Source organism: Scardinius erythrophthalmus (genome assembly GCF_964197995.2).
Source record: "Scardinius erythrophthalmus genome assembly, chromosome: 16".
Lineage (NCBI taxonomy): Eukaryota > Metazoa > Chordata > Actinopteri > Cypriniformes > Leuciscidae > Scardinius > Scardinius erythrophthalmus.
Window position 1 is genome coordinate 21,357,903 of NC_138236.1, and position 20,275 is coordinate 21,378,177.

Genomic DNA, 20,275 nt, shown 5'->3' on the forward strand with positions numbered 1-20,275 from the left:
ATGGAACAACCAAAGACGGCCGTGTTTTGTTTTATTTGATTAATAGCATTATAATATTGGCAAAATAAATAAATGTAGATTCCTTACCACCTCCCTCTCCCCACTCCATTTGTCATATTTATAAAATGAATTAAACCATTTTTAGAAGCCCTTGCTAACATGTGCCGTCAGTTTTTTCCCCCTAAATTTATTTATTAATCTTTTCCGATTTGGATTTGATCTGGTTCTGATGTTTTGAGCCTTTCATGTCAGTTTCTTGTTGTAAATTGACTGTTTATGCCATTCTGACTGTTGTGTTCAACCATCCCCTTTCAAGAATAACATGAAAAAACCAGAGACCACCTTCTGACGTCATCCGTGTGTTTTTATTATGAATTTTTTGAACAGGTTATTTCTTCAGACGGTTATCAATAACAATCAATCAATCCATATAATCCATGTCATTGTGTCTATAAGTATAGTTAATTGTCCCAATGGTAACCATTGAAATAATATAGCTTATTAATGCAAATTTATCCATTCTTAATATCACACTGCAAAAACAACAGGCCTTTATTTACTGACAGGTTTCCACTGTACACTAACACAGACAGAGAAATAGTCACAGGAAAAGAGAGGGAAGTGCGAGCTGGAATGAGGAAGGGTTGGCACAGTTGTACATTCAGAAACCAAAAAAAGCAGTGGCAGTATCTAAAGAGTGTAAGGATGGAGAAAGGACGGAGGAGAAAAGAGAGAGGGAGGATGATGGCAGAGTGGGAGTGTTTAGGCATTACAATAATGTGCCTTTCTGTTTCACTGTGAATCAGATATTAACAAGTTTTAAATTACACAATTGAACACACAAATAAATAGACATTCATCAAGCCAATCATTACCGCTCTTATTACTAATACTATTATTGTCATTGTCACTGTATATTACCAGTATGTTACCAGAGATATTAGAAAAAAATTCCTAGCCTAGCCTATCTGAAAGTGCAAAGACTGAAAATGAACGCAAATAATGAAACAACAAAAAAAAATGATGATAATAATAGTAGTAGTCATTTGTATTTACACACATTTAAGTACAATCAAAACTGCCCAGGTTGAGCTAACATTCTGATACAGCAGAGGGCATTGCACTGTACTGTGTTTTTCGTGAGGTTGTGAGAAGAGGTGCACAAAAGATTTGTGTGTGCGTGCATGCGTGTGTATTGTGATGCTTAAAAGAAAGCATTTGCATACCTAGCTGCAGTCTATCACTATTACGAAACACCTTTACTGACTAGTCCTCTATATCTGTACATGTGAATTTGTTCAAGGAATGTATCAAGAGACAGATTGTGCAGAGGAAATACAGCTTCTGAAGTCGTTTTGTACTTAGACATTAGATTAGTTACAAAAGGCTGTAATTTGAAACATTCTGAGTCAATTAGTTTATACGAGCTGACAATTAGTGTTTTCCTTATGTTTAATACAGTGTTGTGGAGCACATCAATTGGAAAGGTTGTAGGGTGAATGAACATAATTGTGCCATTAATAAATATTGGGATCTGATTCGAGAGTGATGACTAGGGAATGCTTTGTGCATTGTGGGAGCGTACATTCCAGAGAGAAGCATTGCATTCACTGAGGCTGAGATCCTATAATTGTGTCACAGGTGTTTTAGACACTTTTTTCATTATCTTTGATGGTGTCTGTGTGTGTATATTCCTGTATTTTAAATGAGTGGGAGGAGTTTTAGAATGTGGGCATGGCTAATTGGCTCAGTAGCGCCTGGGGGCGGAGTCTCTTCCCTCTTTCTTGATGATGATTCGTTGGTCATCACTGGTATCACCGGGCGAATCCACTACTTCTTCCTCATCATCACACTCTCCTTCAATATCTGCTGCAATGCCCATGCGGTTCTCGTATGTCTAAGAGACAGAATACAAAGAGAGACGTGTAAGATACCACACATATCAGTAATAATGCTTGCTGATACACTACAGTACAAAAGTTTGGGTGAGTAAGAGATTTTATATATATATATATATATATATATATATATATATATATATATATATATATATATATATACATATATAATAACAGTTTAATTCAGCAAGGATGCATTAAATTAATCAAAACTGACAGTAAAGATCTATTTATAATGTTACAAAAGATTTATATTTCAAATAAATTATGTTGTTTTTCATTTTCATTAAGGATTCCTTGGAAAATATTAAGCAGCACAGCTGATTCAACATTGATATTAATAGGAAATGTTTCTTGAGCACCAAATCAGCATATTAGAATGATTTCTGAAGGATCATGTGACACTGAAGACTCCATCACAGGAATGAATGACATTTTCAAATATTTTCAAATAGAAAACAGTTATTTTAAATTATATTTCACAATAGTACAGTTTTTCCCCCCATCAAATAAATGCAGCCTTGGTGAGCATACAACATTTATTTTTCTCAAAAATATAACAAAAAAAAAAGACCCCAAACCTTTGAACAGTATGTATCTACTTTTGGATTCATACCTCCATTGGGTTCACAATGATGGTGAGGGCCGAATCATCCCATTGGTTACTGCCCTCTTTGCCTCCGCCTCTTGCTCCGTCACCACGACGGTGGATGGAACGGATGCGGAAGACTCCAAGAATCACCATGACAACCAAGAAACCCACGCACACCATGATGATGACAGTTGCAGCTCCTGGAACAACTTTACGCATGAGGAGAAAGAGAGACATTATGTTTATTCTTTATAGTTTATTCTTTTTTAAAGGGTTATATCATGAGGAATAAAACTGTCTTTTGAGAAAGACATACTTATAATATTTTATTATACTATTACAATATACGGTAAGTTTCAAAACTCTTGCAGTAAAAAAAGACAATTTACTAACATTATAAATTGACCTTAAGAGCTTAAATAACCCTTAAATAACTTTACTAACCATCTAATCACTTTTAATCCTATTTTACCTAGGAGAAAAATGAGATATATCAGTAAATATTTGTGTTCGCATATTTCAGACATGTACCTGAGTTGCGGTGTGGGTTGGGGAGTGTGTGTCCACTCAGTTCTCCAGTGTGATGGGATGGGTGGAGGAACTGCTGCTGAGACGCCAGCAGGTGAGACGGATGGTACAGACTGTCCAGAGAATGCAGGAAGTTCACCTGAGCAAGACAAAGAGTGAGATTGTGTGTTAATTATACATCAACATTAAGAGTGTAAACTTTCGATGGTGTTCTTTGTCAAGAAGTGTGTGTACTAGGTTAGTGTGCTGTAGGTCAGGCTGAAGGATCCATATCAGTGTCGCGTGTGTTCAGAGGTGTTTATTACCTCCAGCGTGAGCTCGTTGCTGGTATACCGGCCATTCATTTCTGAGCACGACAGACGGAATCTTCTTTCAAAACGAGCAGAGCCCTTTGCTAAGCGATAGCGAATGGAGCGTAACACATCCTCATACACAGAGATAGACTCCGCTCCTGAAAGAGAGAAAGGATTAAAGAATGTTTCCTGTGAAATAAATAAGAATGAGTTCATTATGTGTTTCTGCTAAAATAATGTTTTGAAACAAAATGATCTTTGTTAAAGCTACACAAGCATCTGTGGGTATATTAGGCTGCTGTCACTTTAAGACTAAAGCAAGGATCCAATATAATGATATGTATCCGTTTTCTTACTCAATTGTTTACAACACATAACCGACTGTTTACGAGGAGACTCCCCAAAACCGTTCAAGCTCAAAAGAAAGAGAAAGAGAACTGAACTGAATTTAATGCGAACACAGAAAACAGCGCGCGAGTTCCAGTCTTTTTGCGCTTGATGCTTTAACTGACAGGACTTAAAAGACATGCAAATGATAAACATTCACTCCATGATGGATAAACTTTGCAATTAATCCGCGAATCAGTTCCTACCCAGGGAGCAGCTGATCCCTATACTTGACATCGCACATCCTCGTTGTGACTATCGCGGACGCGATATCGATGCTAAAATGATATATTGTGCAGCCTTAATCAAAAAGACATCAACGAAAATCTTACTGACCCCAAACTTTTGAACGATAGTGTACATGATTTACATTTACATGGTGCGTTCATGTCCTCCTGGGAAGTTCGTATTTAGGAGGTGGGAACTTTCGTCGGAGTAAGATGGCGGAGTACTTTCTCTTAATCAATTACACAAAAATACAACCATGTTCTTAAAATCTACTTCCAGAAAATGAGGAACAAGGAATGTGCATCTGTTTTTAATTCATTTATGAAGACACTGTAAACTTTATTGTTACATATTTTATTGTTATATTATAATGCTATCATATTCTGTGCATGCAACTAGCTTACTGCGCTGTTAATAGAAAAGCCTGACAATATCACTGCTAAATACCTTTAAGTATTGTGGTATTCCGCCATGTTTCTCACTTACACGCCCCCAACTTGCACAGATCGGGGCTTAAAGAAAATCCCAAGCTTCCCACTGGTATTTACGACACTGTGGTGGGATTCATGTGCGTTCAACGCGTAAATACCCAGCAAGCAATTTTGCGTTTAAAAGACGTCTAACAGCCGTCCAAACACAGCCCTGACGTCTAGGCTAAAACAAGACAAAATATGGCCAAAAATCATGACAAAACCATTGCCCAAGAATAGAAGCACAGGCTACCCATATAAAATGTCAAAGAAATTAAACCAAACACCTTGTAATCACTGTCGACTTTGCTTACATGATGGAACATCATACATCGCGTAAGCTACATGTAACCAAATTCAAGATTATTTTGGCTAGAAGTGGGTTACTCATAGCCGGACTATATCACGTCTATAGTTAATCTAGACGGTGAAATGACAGCTATTGCTTGCTGGGTGCGATCTTGACGACATGACTTGAACACACCAACAGTCCTAAAAGTACCCGGACTTAAATGTATAAATGTTTTAAATTATTCAATAAAATATTAAACCAAGTGACATTTATTTTGAAGAAGCACAAAAACTAGCACAATAGCACAAAACACTATTCAATTTCTAAAACAATTTATATATATATATTGTTCAAAATTAAGACAAACTTTATTGTAAGTGATGGCAATGTAAGCTGTTAAGTTAATGATGAATAATTACCAGTGATGGCAATGTAGGCCGTTGTGTTAATGATGTCCAGCCCTCTCTCTCTTAACGCCTCCATGTCAACCAGAAGCTCCTCCCTTTCTGGGTTTAGCTCCTCCCCCAAGGGCTGGACTTCACATCCATCCAGAGTGTGAGCCACAGCATCTGACATCAGTGCTGATAAAGAGACAGAAAAATACTGAATAACTCTAGCCTTTGGCCATAACACTGAAGTGAGAGGAGAGCAAAGTTCTGTCTCCTGCATTGCACAAGCTTAAAGTTACAGATAACAGAATGAGTATAGGTTAACCTGTAAGCAAATAAGCAATTCCATTGCTAGTTTTGCTCACATTTTCTATAGACAGACAACGCTTGCATACTAACTTGCAAATATCTGATGATTGATCTTGACTTCTTTAATAGAAAGTCCATCTATGCCACACCTCCAGACAAAACCAAAACACGCTCTTAGACTGCAGATCTTTTGTTCTTAGTTATTCATCAAGTTGAGCCTCTTGGCTATTACAGGGTCTGATGTAGAGATCATTTTCCAGAAATAAATGAAAAAAATCCATTTTGATAAAAAAAGCTCATATAGAGGTCATCCATCAAGCTGTGAGTTCACAGTTTTAGGTGAGATGTTCAAAGCTTACCCCCTCCTTCCATGCCCTGAGCAGCTGTGTTCACAGCATGAGACAAGGAGCAGACGATACGGAGCTCAGGAAACAAGGGAACCCCTTGAGGACCCTCAAATTCAGCGGCTGGTCGGGCCAGGTGGGGTCCCACCCCAGACAGAGAGATCTGCGGGGCGTCAGGCTGGAGCACGACCAGGTAACCCTCCAGCTGTCTGAGAGAGAGACAGCTCTCTTCACTGAAACACCTGCAGGAGGACAAAGAGAAGTGTGATGATGTAAACTGAATATTTAGAAACTTGAGAATAAAGTATCAAATATTTTGTGTCATTTTGCTGGAATGCTTTATGATTATGATGTGTTAAAAGCTAACACATTTAATAATGCTTTAGGCTGATTTGTCTTCTATAATAATGTCAAATTTTTTTTGGTCTTGTTTAAGTAAGAAATTATTGATCTACACCACCATTCATAAGTTTGAGTTGGGTTGGATTTTTTGATATTTTTAAAGGAAGTCTCTCATGCTCACCAAGGTTGCATTTGTTTGATCCAAAATACGGTAAAACAGCAATATTGTGAAATATTATTACAATTTAAAATAACTGTTTTCTATTTTAATATATGTTGAAAAGTAATTTATTTCTGTGATGGCAAAGCTGAATTTTTAGCATCTTTAATCCAGTCTTCAGTGTCACATGATCCTTCAGAAACCATTCTAATATGATGATTTTCTGCTCAAGAAACATTTATTATTATTATCAATGGTGAAAACATTTGAAATGTATTTTTTTTTAACAAATTAAAAGTCTACACAAATCTTACTGACCCTAAATTTTTAAATGGTAAAGTATATATGATTAATTGTTGTTAATTTGATCAATAAATCAGTATGTTATATTATTCATTAATACTTGATAGTGTGACTTGTATGTAGAAATGTGTGCCCATTTGTTTATGTGAATATGTGCTAATTAATATGTTCATTGTGAGCAGCTGGTTACATTTATTGTTGATGCTACAGCTGCTCACCGCAACCCCTTGACTTGAAATCTCAACAGACCTTCTTCACTCTGCACTTAGCAATTGGTTGTTTCATCTCCTTCTCTTTAATTCGCTTTTAATTTTAATTTTAGCTTAGGCAGTTAAACACTAACCTACTTGTCCACTGAAGTAAATTGACAAAATGACTAATAATATTGAGTCTGAATTCATAAGACTTTAGATATGTTGGTTAATTTGAAATGCTGAAGAAAGATCACTATTTCAGCGTGTGGGTCGTCATTTACCTCAGAGAGGTGGTGAGTTTGAGCGGACGGACACCAGGGGTGGCAAATCGTAGAGAGTTCCTGTATGTCACCTGCTGAACAGCACGGTTGAAACTTTCAATGTCGTCTCCCTCTAACACCAGTACGGACTGGCTAGGGTTCACATGCACCTGAGGAAAATAAACTAGGGTTAACAAAATAAAAAAAATCGAGCTTGTATAAATGTTACAGGAATTTTCCAGGTTAAATGCAACTTAAGCACTATTGACCAGGGCCGTAGCTAGAGGATTCGGGGCCCCCTGAAAAAATATTGATGTAAAACCTTACAACTAATAAAAACTAACAAAAAGCAAGAAATTGTTAAATAATAATAAACCAATTTTAAAAAATTAACAGCAAAATTATTTCTGTTATAATTCATAAATCAAAGAAATTGACAAGATTGCAGTCAAATTTAAAAAACAAAATAATTTATTGTCTTATTTTTTAATAAAGATAAAAAGGAACTAGTAATATTATTAAATAAATCTAATAAATGTATTCATACAAGTGCAGTGTGTTGTATTCATGTTTTCTTGATGTAATAAATACATCACCAGCCGGCAGGTCAGGTGCATAATGCAATGCGTCGTGACTCGGGTACATTTTTTTAACTCTATTTACAATAGTGTAAAAGACAGGGATTTTGACCACGTAATCATTCGGTCGATTGTGGTGCGCACCGATAATGAAGAGTGACAGGACCCGGCAGGCTGTCGACGTTTTTTTTTTTATTCCCAGTGAAATAACAATACAGCCTGACTTTAAGAACGTCTTTATCGACTGGGATACAACAACTCTCCTGGCCTCCCTCTCATTCTGTTCATGGCGTTTCTGGTACCCTGATTTATGTTTTCAGTCAGTCAGTCAGTCTCCTGCTCTTCCACCAAGTTCATCGTTAACTTCAGGCACTCAACTCTGATTGGTTCTGTTCACGAGCTGGGGTGGGACTTGCAATTTTATTGGGTCCATCTGATTTTTGTCACTGACTGAATAATTAATAAATACTTTAGATCGGACTAAACCATTTTTAGGGAGGTAAGAGAAGCAGATAAAAATATTTAACCAAATTGCATGTTTTTGTGGTTTTCATTTAAATCTCAGGCATACAACTAATATAAATATTAGAATTATTCATATATCAGGGGCCTGTAGTATAACTGCTGGATTTTAACTGTGACCACCTTTCACCCCACTAGCGACGGCCCTGCTATTGACAGACATTTATAGTAGTGCATGTAAAAAGAAATGGGCCACTGGGAAGAAATCTGGGCTGTGTTATAGGTAAAAATGTAAAGTTATAGTTTGAATGTACCTTCATGCCTGAGCCCAAAGTCTCAAGGTCTCCGAAATCAAGGCCCTCTCGACAGGCATACAGGCACTCCACTACACTGTGTGGCTCCACATTTCCTGGACGCACTGTTACTCCTGACAAAAGCCCTTTGTAACCACTGACAAACTTCCCTGTGGACCAAAATGAGAGGATATATAAATATGAATCGATACAGACTCTTTTAAGAACATTAAACACATGCTGGCATTTAACTGAGTATCTCTATTGATCCCAGAAAGCTCATGAATAACACATACTTGCACACCCTCATCCACACACAAACATAGGCATGTTCTCCTGGTGTGAACATGTACTCCAGGTTCTCCTCACCTGTGTCTTTACTCTCAGGCATGGTGTTGTTCACAATGTCCTTCGATTTCTCTTCTGGCTCTATAGGGAGGAATAAGGGAAAGTAAAATAAAAAGCTGTATTCATTCATTTTTAAGGAATAGTTCATCTAAAAATGGAAAGAACTGTCATTCTTCACTCACATACATATCATTTGAAACCTACATTAACGTTCAAAAGTCTTTAATGCTCGCCAAAGCTGCATTTATTTGATCAAAAATATAGTAAAAAAAGTAATATTGTGAACTATTTTAAAATAACTATTTGCTATTTTAATGTATTAAAATTCATATTTAATGTTATAAACTGTATTTAAACAATATATCTAAAAATATATATAAATGTATATGATATGAAAATAAATTGCTCTACAGTTCAAACGTGTTTTCTGTTTTAATATACCTTAAAATGTTATATATTCCTGTGATGATAAAGCTGAATTTTCAGCATCATTACTCCAGTCTTCAGTGTCACATAATCCTTCAGAAATCACTCTAATATGCTGATTTGGTGCTCATTAAAGATTTTTTATCATCATCAATGTTGAAAACAGTTGTGATGCTTAATATGTTTGTGGAAACCGTATTGATTTTTTTTTTAAAGATTACATTGACTGAAAGTTCAAAAGTACAACATTTATTTAAATGTATTTAATAGAAATCTTTTGTAACACTATTAATGTCTTTACTGTCACTTTGATCACTTTAATGCATAACAGTATAATGAATAACAGTATTAATTTCTTTGAAAAAAATCTGACCCCAAACTTTTGAATGGTAGTCTATATTCTGTTATTTTATATTGGAAGAAAGGAAAGGAAGACCTTTCTTTTCAATTAAAGGTCAGGCCAATAATTTTTTGGAACACTTGTACATTTCCATCGGGGCAGCCGAAGTACTTTATCTTTATAAAAGAAAAAAAACTAAACACTCAAAATAGTGATGATAGTCATGAACAGTTATGATGAAAGATAAGAATATTGGGCTCGAGAGCAAAAGTAACTGTATATGAATATGAGAAGGTAAGATCAGTTGTTTTAACAGGCTACTATTTTTAGACACCTACGTACATGTATGGCTCATAGAAGGCCTTGGGACTGAGAAAACATACTGTGGGTGCACAATTTACCTCTTAAGAAAATTATAGACCATTTTTATATTTTGCTACTACTTAAAACAAACAACATATATAATTTCATAATCAAAACTCTCATCATGAGCACAAAACAAAGTAAACTAGTAATTTCAAAGTTTTTTGTCTTTCCTCGCCATCTCTAAATAATTTTGTTTATTATGAAATGCTCTTATTATGCTGATTAATGTATGGGAAAAATCAAAACGTCTAAAGGAGGGATTGTTCACCCAAAAATGAAAATTATGCCATTATTTACTTTGTTCCAAACCTGTATAAATTTCTTTCTTCTGCTGAACACAAAAGAAGATATTTTGAAGAATGCTGGTAACCAGTTAATGTACACCACTGACCTCCATAGTATTTATTTTCCTACTATGGAAGTCAATGGAGTCCATCAACTGTTTGGTTACCCATATTCTTCAAAATACCTTCTTGTCAAAAACCTGGTTTTGTTAAACGATCTGAGTCATCTATACAGGTCAAAAATAACTGTATTAGCTGCATTCTTGTTTTCTGCAGCGTTTTAGCAAAAATATCTATTTTCCTGCTCACCGTTTCTGATACTGTTGTTAAAATAACCGCGCCATCTGCAGCTCTTAATGTGGCGCTTAACATCTTTAGCAGGAGAGAAGCAACCCGCACAGAGCGGAAAATGTTTTTTATGGAGTCCCTGGTCACTATGAACTGGTTTTATATGGCTAAAGCGGCATAACAATCACAAGTTCCACAAATTATTTTTTTTATAATTACTGCTCATGGTATGAAATGACATGAGGGTGAGTAAATAATGGCATAACTCAACTGTCATTATTAGGCTAACTATTACTTAAAGCCGCAGCTCAGTGTCAAAACATTAAGAGGTGATGAACACAGACTATGTGACCCAGTTAGCAGAACAGAGGGAGATTGAAAGCTTGAGCATCTTTCCACCACACACACTCTAAATGAGAGCCACAGTGTGTAAGAACGGTTCTGTTTAGCTAAATAATATATGAGTCTATTAATAGCTGTAACACACAAAGTCTCAGAAAAGAACAGTACTACGGATTTCTGCTCCACCTACTGCTGATATCTTCACATCAATTGAAGATTTATCACATATGACTAATTGTAAAATTACCCCAGCATGCTCCGATGACCAGCCGTTGGTGTGGTGCGGGGTTGGGGATAGCTCCGTTGTCATGGATGAGTGCAGGGTCAAAGGTCACACCATCCACATATAGTGTGACAGAGGGGAACTGAACACTAAGGGACAGGTGATGCCACTCACTGTCACACACCTATCAGAGACAGAAGTCAAAGTTCAGCTAAGCTCTGAAAACAGGGTGTACACACCCAGATGTGCGTTTATATGATGCAAAACAAGATATCTCAATTAGTTCCTGTGACAGACTGTGCGTGACAGAATTCAAGTAACTGAGATTTGCTGTCACGGTTAGTTTACCTGTTCCAGTTTCCAAAGGAATTTGACGGGTCTTGCAGCGGACACATCCGGCCAATAGAAGAGAGAGAGACGACAGCCATGTACCGATAAAGAGTAATGAGAGTATGTGTCATCTGGAAATGAGATCATAACACTGTTTAGTAGAGCAGCTCAAATATGACCAGGGATGTCAAAGTTACTGGTACTTCAGTGCTAAGTTTCTTGATCTTGATGGTATAAATGTAAACACATCTGATATGAAATAAAAAAAGAATACATTAATGTAAACACATCTGATATGAAATAAAACATTTTAATACATTTTTAATAAAAAAAATGTACAGGCCCCAAAAATTTTGAACAGAATTAAAACTTTTTAAATAAAACTGTGTGAACAACACAACACTTGAATTTTACTGGCACTATTATCGACTACTGAAATGTTGGCATGATGACAAAGCTAGCACAGACTGACCATTCTTTACAGTGCTGCAGACAATAGTCTCCTCCTCTTTACGGGTTCCCCTCGCCTGATTGGCCGGTGGTTGAGAGCTGGCACCTCCTCTTCGCATCCAGAGCTGCAGGGTGAAGTGGTCGCCGGATACTGCTGAAGCAACTGAATCAGGTACTACAGCAACATGGGTGGAGCCATTGAAGGAGAAGACCAGGGATGAATCAGAGGATGGTAGAGTCGGCAGCGCGGCGGTCCAATTGGTTGCAGGAGATGGAGGTGGAAGGAGGTCGACTTCACCCCTCACAGCACCTGAAAATGTTAAAAGCCGAAACATTATTGATTTGAAAACAAGGCTGGTGTCAGCAAGAGCTATGGAATTATGGAGTAAACCCTAATTTGAAGGGATTTGCATCCTGCTGCTAATCTGAGGAGAACAGAATGTTTTGTGATATTTTCCCATCTGCTCTAAATGAGATGAACAGTTGGGCGACAGAGAGCACAACAGATAAACTCCAAAGTCCTCAATTTTCTGTCCGCTAATCATGTCTAATCCTAATGAACAAGGGTCTGCCATCATCAAATTCAAACTGTAGACAATTTATCAGAAAAATGAAAAGTTTTCCCAGATCAGAAATTGATACCATTTACACACGTACCACAGAGTCTGCGCACCGATCGATCGGAGTAGCTGTCCCTGTCACAGCCCTTCCCAATATGACCCGTCTGAAGCTCAACAGTAGCCTGGATGTTCCAAACCGTCTCCTCGCAGGTCTCCAAGTGCAGGTTCGGAAAGAGAGGGATACTGCCGGAACCCGGAGTATACTCGATGCGCTTTGTCCATCCTGTGATTCAAACACACACATATAATAATACGAAATAACATATGTTGAGACATAACGTTGTCGATTTTCAATAATGTTGAATTCATAGCCAAATGCATTTAAATATAATTACCGATCCAGCCTGGCTTGCAGGAAGGTTTGACTGTGACTATGACTTGAGCATCAGCCTGAGCTCGATTCTTCCCACAATCAAATGCTGTCACCCAGAAACTGTGGACACGCTGGCGTTTGGAGTCCAGTGGCTCAGTATTCTTTATGTTCCCTTGATTTTTATGAGATAGAGAGAGGTTTATTTATATGGCGAGATAGGCACATAGAATGTTACAATATTTGAAAGCCAGAGGCTTTGGTGACTGATTGGAAATTATAAAACAGATCGACTACTGCCAGGGACACTGAGCATATGATAAAGAAAGCAAAAGATTCAAAAGCAGCTGAAAATGAGAGCAAAAACAAACAAAGCAATGAAAGACGACAGCAACAGGTGAAGGCCAAGAAAAGAGAGAGAGAGAGAGAGAGAGAGAGAGAGAGAGAGAGAGAGAGAGAGAGAGAGAGAGAGAGAGAGAGAGAGCAATATTGAAGTGGCACAATAAATAAAAGGATATTCACACAGTGGTGTCTGGTACAGCCTGAGTCGGACTGACCCAAATTACAAAACCAAACCACACACACTACAGCAGAAAAATCTGCAAAGTCATGGCTTAAAAGGAGGACTTCTCTTCCTTGTGCGCCTTCCTCTTTGTATCTTTCTCCCTTGTTTCGTTTTCTTTCCATCGGCCAGTTCCTTCTTCATCAGCATTTGTCATGTTACAAAATGTCGGCTATTGATCGCCTCCCCCTCAGTCTGTCAATGGGTGCTCTGATCTGCATTGAATGATCAGGAAGGGTCACTATCCCTCAGTCTCACTGCAGAAACTGGGATGTTCAGAGAACTTGGATGTTACCCTAAAAACCAGCTTAACACTGAGATGCCACCTCATTTTTGAGATAAACAATTATTTGGAACAATTGTATAAAATGATGATCTTCACGGGAAGGATTATAATATTATATATTACAATACTATTATGAGGGTGAATGTAAAAGCAGTTTTAGGCAATTTTATCACCATCATCAAATGTGTCTTAAATAAAAAAAGCACATCTCAAAGTAATAATATTGTCACTTTAATAATATTACACTATTAATAATGCTCAATAATTTTCACATTAATATGGGGAACTACATTATAATTATTCTGAATTAAGGTATAGTTCACCCAAAAATGAAAATTCTGTCATTATTTAGTCATTCTGCAGAACACAAAGGAAGATATTTTATAGAACTAAACAGACCACTGACTTCTATTGTATGGACAAAAAATACTGACATGTTTTTTTTTTTAAACAAAATCTATCTTCTTTTGTATTTTATGTCCACAGAAGAAATAAAGTCATACAGGTTTAAATGGACATAAAAGAAAATGATACAGATTTTTCATACCTTTAAATCCTTTTTGTTAAAATATGTAGATAGGCTAGTAAAAAACAGCTTTCACCTTTATACTTCAGAGAAAAACATGTTCATCATGCGTTCAAAAGATTTAATTGTTCAATTCAGTCCAACAGTTTTTATTTATTTCATAACTAGAGTTTAATTGCTTCAAACCTCACAGCCTTAATCAAATCTTGTATGGAAGCTACAGGCGACAGTGAAAACCTTTAATTCATGTTCAATTTTAATCATCAACCTGGAGATTAAATAGATATTAGTTTGAAATTAAAGACATCAAAACTTAAAACACCAGACAAAAATATAGAACAATATTGTATTAAAAAAACTTTTGCAGTTGTAGTTCTCACCATCGTTATCAATGGTGAAAGGGACGTTGGGTGTGATGATGTCATAGAAGCAGATCTGGCTGTACTGTGGGGAGCAGTCGGCATCCACGGCTTCCACCCGCACAATCCGATCAAACAGACGACCCTCAGGCACCGACGCCTCATACCGACGCTCAACAAAGACAGGAGAGAACTCGTTCACGTCATTTACACGAACGTGCACGGTGGCCCTTGGGGAAAAAAAGGGTTCGGAGTGCAATTTAGAATCCAAAATGGATGACCACAACAGTTTTTTTCATGAACTTAAATGGAAAAAAATCTCTTACTTATGGGATTTCTTGCTGTTGGTGCCGTCAGGACCTTCACCGCAGTCATACGCCTGGATGGTGAAGCTGTGCTCCTTCTGGCTTTCACAGTCCAGAGGCTCCTTGGACCGAACCAGACCTTCTCCAGTGGAGCGGTCCAACACCACGGCCTCAAACTGTGCCGAACCAGAACCACCTGGTCCGTTGTGAACCCTAAACCCACAGATCTCCCCTAAAAAAAAGAGAAAAAGAAGTCTGCACTGATTACATTTGAATAAAATATATTTGTACGAAACAATCCATTTCTAAAATCCTAATTCAAAGTGCCATTACTACACAAGTGGAAAAAACATTAATGTGTGAAATGATGTGAAAAGGGCTGCTGAGTGTTCTTCTGGAAGTAAACACTTGTCTGTGTTCAGGAAGTGCTGTCACAAATGACACGGCACTGTGAATGTTAGCTCAGCCTGCGGAGCGGAAAGGTCTGTCAGCCTTAATCCCTGTGTAATTCATGTAATTTGTGTAAACATAACATGTAATTACTTACCGCAGTACTAAACTAGCTGCAAGAAGCTTCAAAGTTGCTCCCTCCCCTTCAAAATAACCCTTACACCAAACCCCTAACTAGACCCTGTCAAATGGAAGTACACTAGTAATATGATTATGCACAACTATTGCTTCCGTTTCACACTTTAGGCATAAAAGATTATAACTACCGACTAAAGGTGCGAATTCATCGTTGTTCTGTGAATTTTCAGGAGTGAAAGCCAGGCAATTTAATAGGAATCTATGCGGATAAGAATTTTATGTGAGGGCGATAGATTTCCCAAGCTGATTTTGCAATGGTTTCAAGTTGGTCACATGGATTCGGTGCATTGACCAACAGAAAACTGCTTGGTTTGAAAGTGTCATCTGTGTGAGCTGTGCTATTGACAAAAGACAATGAATGGATCTGTTTTTTCCCACTAATGTGACCTTAAGTGGATTAATCATCACAGCATGACTATAACAAGTAAACGTGCGACATTATCAGCATCTTTACCTGCATAGTGCAGCGGTGCGTCTTTATCCAGGGCGAACAGAGGAGGGTTGAGGAGGACGGTGTTGTCGTTTTCCATGACGATCCCTTGGTACTCCGTCTCGATCCATGGCTTGTGTTTATTTGCTGAGAAAAAACAATCACAAAAGCAAGGGACAGGTGTGAGAGACACAGGAACAAACTGCGATTTTTTTTTTCTGACAAGACTATTTATAACACGCCGTTATGAAGGTGAGTGAGCAGAGGTTCAAAGACGAACACAAGGAGATCAAGTCGAAGGAATGTGCAACAAATAAAAAAGTTGTGCTGAAATACATTATTGGCAGATGGTGCGATGGTTCGGCCAGCTGTACGTATGCATTAAACACTTGCACATTCAATTACAAACATACCCATATGAGGATCCACCAAAACTGTGTGATGGACACACACAAAAACAAACACACACACACACACACACACAGAATGATATGCATCGCTGCTTTGCAGAGTAATTAGATGTAGAGATGTTTGGCCTGATCGCACACCGTGAGGTATATTGCGCCTATCACTCAAATACAGACAGAAAGCTCTCTGTGAACGCTCAGAGAAAGACCGAACCATGCAAACCTACATCAAACTCCCTGAAAATGAGAAATCTTCAACAGTAAGGGTGACCCGCTGGCCTGGGGTCTTTCCGGTCGGTGCTGCACTGCTACTGAAAATCTTACATTCATTATCTTAAATTTCCCTTTTTATGCCTTGACTTAAATGTTTGGTTTTCTGTGATGTATTTTGCATTGCTGTTGCAAATTCCCCAGATTTGTCAATGAGATAATGTTATCTAGCTTGTCTTAAAAACATTAAGTATGTGTTGAAAACCAATCATATTTTTGCATTTGTATGCCATTGTTTTCCAGTGTTTTATTAATGGAGTGTTGGTGTTACATTATAAGTGTATAATTTCAAGCTTATTGCATTTTTCTTGTAAAACATTCAATTAAAATTTTGGGTTCTGTCAGGTTTTTTTTTTTTGTTAAATAAATGAATACTTTTATTTGCATATTTTTTTACACTGTAACAAATTGGAACAATTTCTATTTCAAATAAATGCTGTTCTTTTAAACTTCCCATTGAGCAGTATCATTTTATTAACGTCAAATCCTGAAAATCATAGTATCCACCAAAAAAAAGCATTAGAAGGATTTCTAAGGGATGTGAAGACTGGAGATTTGCCCTCACATGATTAAATTCCATTTTACAATATATTGAAATAGAAAACAGGTATTTTAAATAGTAACAATATTTCATAGTATTACTGTTTTTACGGTATTTTTGCTCATATAAATGCAGCCTTGGTGAGCAACTGAGCATAAGAGACTTCAATCAAAAACATTTAAAAATCTTACTGATCCCTACATTTGAATGGTGTATAGTGTATATTTATATATTAAATATATCAGTATAAATGCAAACAAATATCAATTTAATGAACTTTTTAAAAAACATAAATGAATAAAAAATAAATATTTCATGAGTTCGCACTACTAACATATAATCAGATATAGTATATAGAATATGCATACTTGGCGTGCAGTCCGAACCCAGATTAAGCCCCATCCCTGGCTGGGATAGGAATAATCTAGAGAAGGAGTTGGGATGCTGGAAAACTTCTCTGATGCTGATTGGGTAGATTATCTGAAAGTGCTCCTTCCGAACTTTGTTAATAAAATATAATTTCTAGCAAATACGAACTGTAAAAAAAAATATATATATATATATTATTTTGCGGTTGTGCCAGTAAAAATGTTGGCAAGGCATGTAAAAATCATCACTACTAATCCTTATTATTGAGCCCTGCTTGATTAAAATGACTCTGGTCATATTATATTATCCTACTAGACAGTGTGCTGACCACTAACTCAATGGACCAGTCTTGCATGTAAGGATTTTTCATGTGTGGCTGCATGCTGACCACCTCGCTCTCATATTTCAAGTCAGTCTGTGTTTTTTTGCCATTTATCTCTCTACCTATCCCTCTCTCTCCCACCCACCCACGCCTGCCTTCCTCCCTCTCATCCCTCACTCAGCCATATAACATTAATCTGAGCATCAGACCACTGGATTACTCCTCGGATTACAGACTCCCTCCATTTATCACACGTGCCGCTTTCACACACAGACTGACCAGAATGTTTTTTTGAACGAATCTGACAACAGCTGTGACGGAGGATAGACAGAAAGAGCCACGCATGTCTGTGATCCACACACACGGGAGAAACATTAGCCGTAAATTAAGAAATACAGCATCTCCGGTTTCCCACATCTCTAAAAATAGCTAAGACGAGAATAGATAAGCTTTCAACCCTTTTCTTCAAGGACAAGAGTCGACCTCTCACTCCCTCTCTTTTTCTCACAGAGATCCTACAATATATATCTAAGCATCCTCTCTGTCCTCCTCCAAATTTTGCTCTCCCACCAGTTAGTCTACATATCTCTGTCATTAGCTTTCATCTCTTCACTCTTATCTTCCAGTGTGTCATTCCATGTCTCTTCACTTTTTTCAATGTTGTCTCTTCCCATTTCACCTTGAGATGAGGCCTACCTTTTGTGATCTCTACAAAATCTAAGTTGTCATTCATACAGGAGGCATTTATTGAATAACTGACATGTTTTCATACTTGAATCAAGTTACTGGTTTCAATCAACTGTACGTGCCGAAAAGCAGCCAATGAAAATGTTAATACACTCATTCGCACTTCATCATCAACACAATGCTCAATATCAACATTTAAAAGGATGGAGGAGACTGACCTTTGTTGCCATGGGCAACCGAAGTCAAGCAAAAGAGGAGAAAGGAGAGAAAACTCATTCTGGCCATCTGAGGGAGGAAGGAGGGGAAGGACAGAGGGAAATAACATGCATTAACCTGATATAAAGCATGTTTAAGATAGAGGACAGAGGAGAAACAGATAAGTGCAAGGACAGAGACAGAGAGACAGAGATATATCTCCTTGCTTGCATTTCTTTAAACGTAAACATATAGACTAATACTAGCTCTGAGGTACATGTGAATATGATATGTAACACCCTTGACATCATCTTTATGGCCTAGTTTGACCGAGTAGGTCTGGCTTACATCTGAGATAGCCTACAGTATGTCAATATATATAGTCCATATTTACTAGTGACAATCAAAAATCAATAAAACCTTGATATTAAGCGATTTGAGTGCGCGTGAAAGTGAGAAGTCTGCGCATCCTCGTTTACACGCGCATGCAGGTGTATCCTCGAGACTGTGCGCGCGGACGCGGATATCACATAGGCAGGTTTGTTAACAGAATATCAAATGTGATTCATTACACGTCCTCGAATAACATCTGTTTTGAAAAGATGTAGAAGCCATTTACATAAACTACATCAATATTCTTTTTTTAAATAAATGAAGATGAAAAGCTGCCAACTTGAATGATGGGAAGATGTGATATAACCTACTGGTGTTTCAAACGCGTTATTAAAATGTTACAGCTCACTCATATTTGTAATATATATATATGCGAGTGCGACAAACATGAATCAATTTTTCAAGCCTGTAAATAAATTCAAGCGACCCGAAATCACCATATCATTACATATGTACAAGCAGAGAGCAGTTTAGATGGTATTAACCCCTGTCATAAGCGCACGAATCGAATTAGACATATTATTTCAGGATGAAATGCACGTTACCGTGAGGTGTGAGATGGTACCCTGCTCAGTCTCCTCTAAGCATCCGTCACACACACACACCTATGACAGCCTGATGCCCGCCGACACACGAGCACAGCGAACGCAACGGGTGGAGCGATGGGGCCTCCGGTGCCTCACGAAATGATCTGAACTGTGAAAAGGAGCGAAGCTGGAAGAATATGAATATTATATACCAATATACCAATGCCCCCGTTTTCGGTGGACGCCGTGAGAAAAAAAGACAGTGTTATATCTCCTCCCTCTCGCAGTTTCTTAACCCGCCCACACTGCGTCTCTCTCGCTCTCAGGACTCACCCCCGGTAAACGAATTTACAGATCCTACTGCGACGAAGGCTTGGTTCTTAATATTCATAGTCCAACCCTCCGCCATTGGAAGGTCAGAACGTAGCTAATTAATATTCATTAGCCAGGCGTGTTCATTGGAGGATGTTATAGCGGAGTAGTTAATATGCAACAACCAAGCCGTTTCTACAGGAAGTTAACAAGCGACATTAACATAAACTATTTAATATTAATAAGCTAAGCATTGTCAATAGTAGGAAACATTTTTTTTTTTCATCCCGATTAGCGATGGCTGGCTGTGTGATACATCTGGCTGTGTGATACATCTGGCTGGGAGGGAAGCATCTGGAGGGCTCGTGTCAACTACTACTCATCCTCAACCTACACATTTATTCCCACCTCGAGTCTAAAACGAAGGACATTAGTGAATGCGTTTGAACTCCCCACTATCACTAACTGTGATTCAGCTCTATAGGGCCCAGACTGCAAGATGACGTCATATCGGCTCCCACAGCAGACAGATCTAAAACCCTGACAC

The 20,275-nt window shown here is 37.8% G+C and overlaps 1 protein-coding gene across 2 annotated transcripts; it reads right to left on the minus strand.

The window, feature by feature from the left end:
- Window positions 1-347: 347 nt before the first annotated feature.
- clstn3 (calsyntenin 3) lies at window positions 348-19,752 on the minus strand. Of its 2 annotated transcripts, XM_081389393.1 has the most exons (19): window positions 19,435-19,752; window positions 18,520-18,586; window positions 15,730-15,852; window positions 14,709-14,919; window positions 14,404-14,612; window positions 12,675-12,824; window positions 12,377-12,562; window positions 11,742-12,029; window positions 11,288-11,400; window positions 10,964-11,123; window positions 8,692-8,751; window positions 8,344-8,492; window positions 7,011-7,159; window positions 5,746-5,972; window positions 5,108-5,269; window positions 3,324-3,469; window positions 3,022-3,157; window positions 2,515-2,699; window positions 348-1,897 (listed from the first exon to the last, which is right to left on the minus strand). In XM_081389393.1, the coding sequence occupies exons 2-19, from the start codon at window positions 18,584-18,586 to the stop codon at window positions 1,748-1,750; spliced, it is 2,871 nt and encodes a 956-aa protein (XP_081245519.1). In that variant the 5' UTR covers window positions 19,435-19,752; the 3' UTR covers window positions 348-1,747. The 2 variants fall into 2 exon arrangements, with proteins under 2 accessions (XP_081245519.1, XP_081245520.1); XM_081389394.1 differs by lacking the exon at window positions 18,520-18,586 and having other exon boundaries at window positions 19,435-19,690.
- Between the last annotated feature and the right edge of the window lie 523 nt (window positions 19,753-20,275).

Bases quoted from the DNA above. Each gene is read 5' to 3' on its own strand.
- clstn3 (XM_081389393.1), bottom strand. From the start codon at position 18,586: ATGGCCAGAATGAGTTTTCTCTCCTTTCTCCTCTTTTGCTTGACTTCG. The intron at 8,752-10,963 runs GTAATTTTACAA...TCCTCCCTATAG, and splicing joins GGTCATCGGAGCATGCTGGG to AGCCAGAAGAGAAATCGAAG. The intron at 5,270-5,745 runs GTAAGCTTTGAA...TCTCTTTATCAG, and splicing joins TCAGGGCATGGAAGGAGGGG to CACTGATGTCAGATGCTGTG.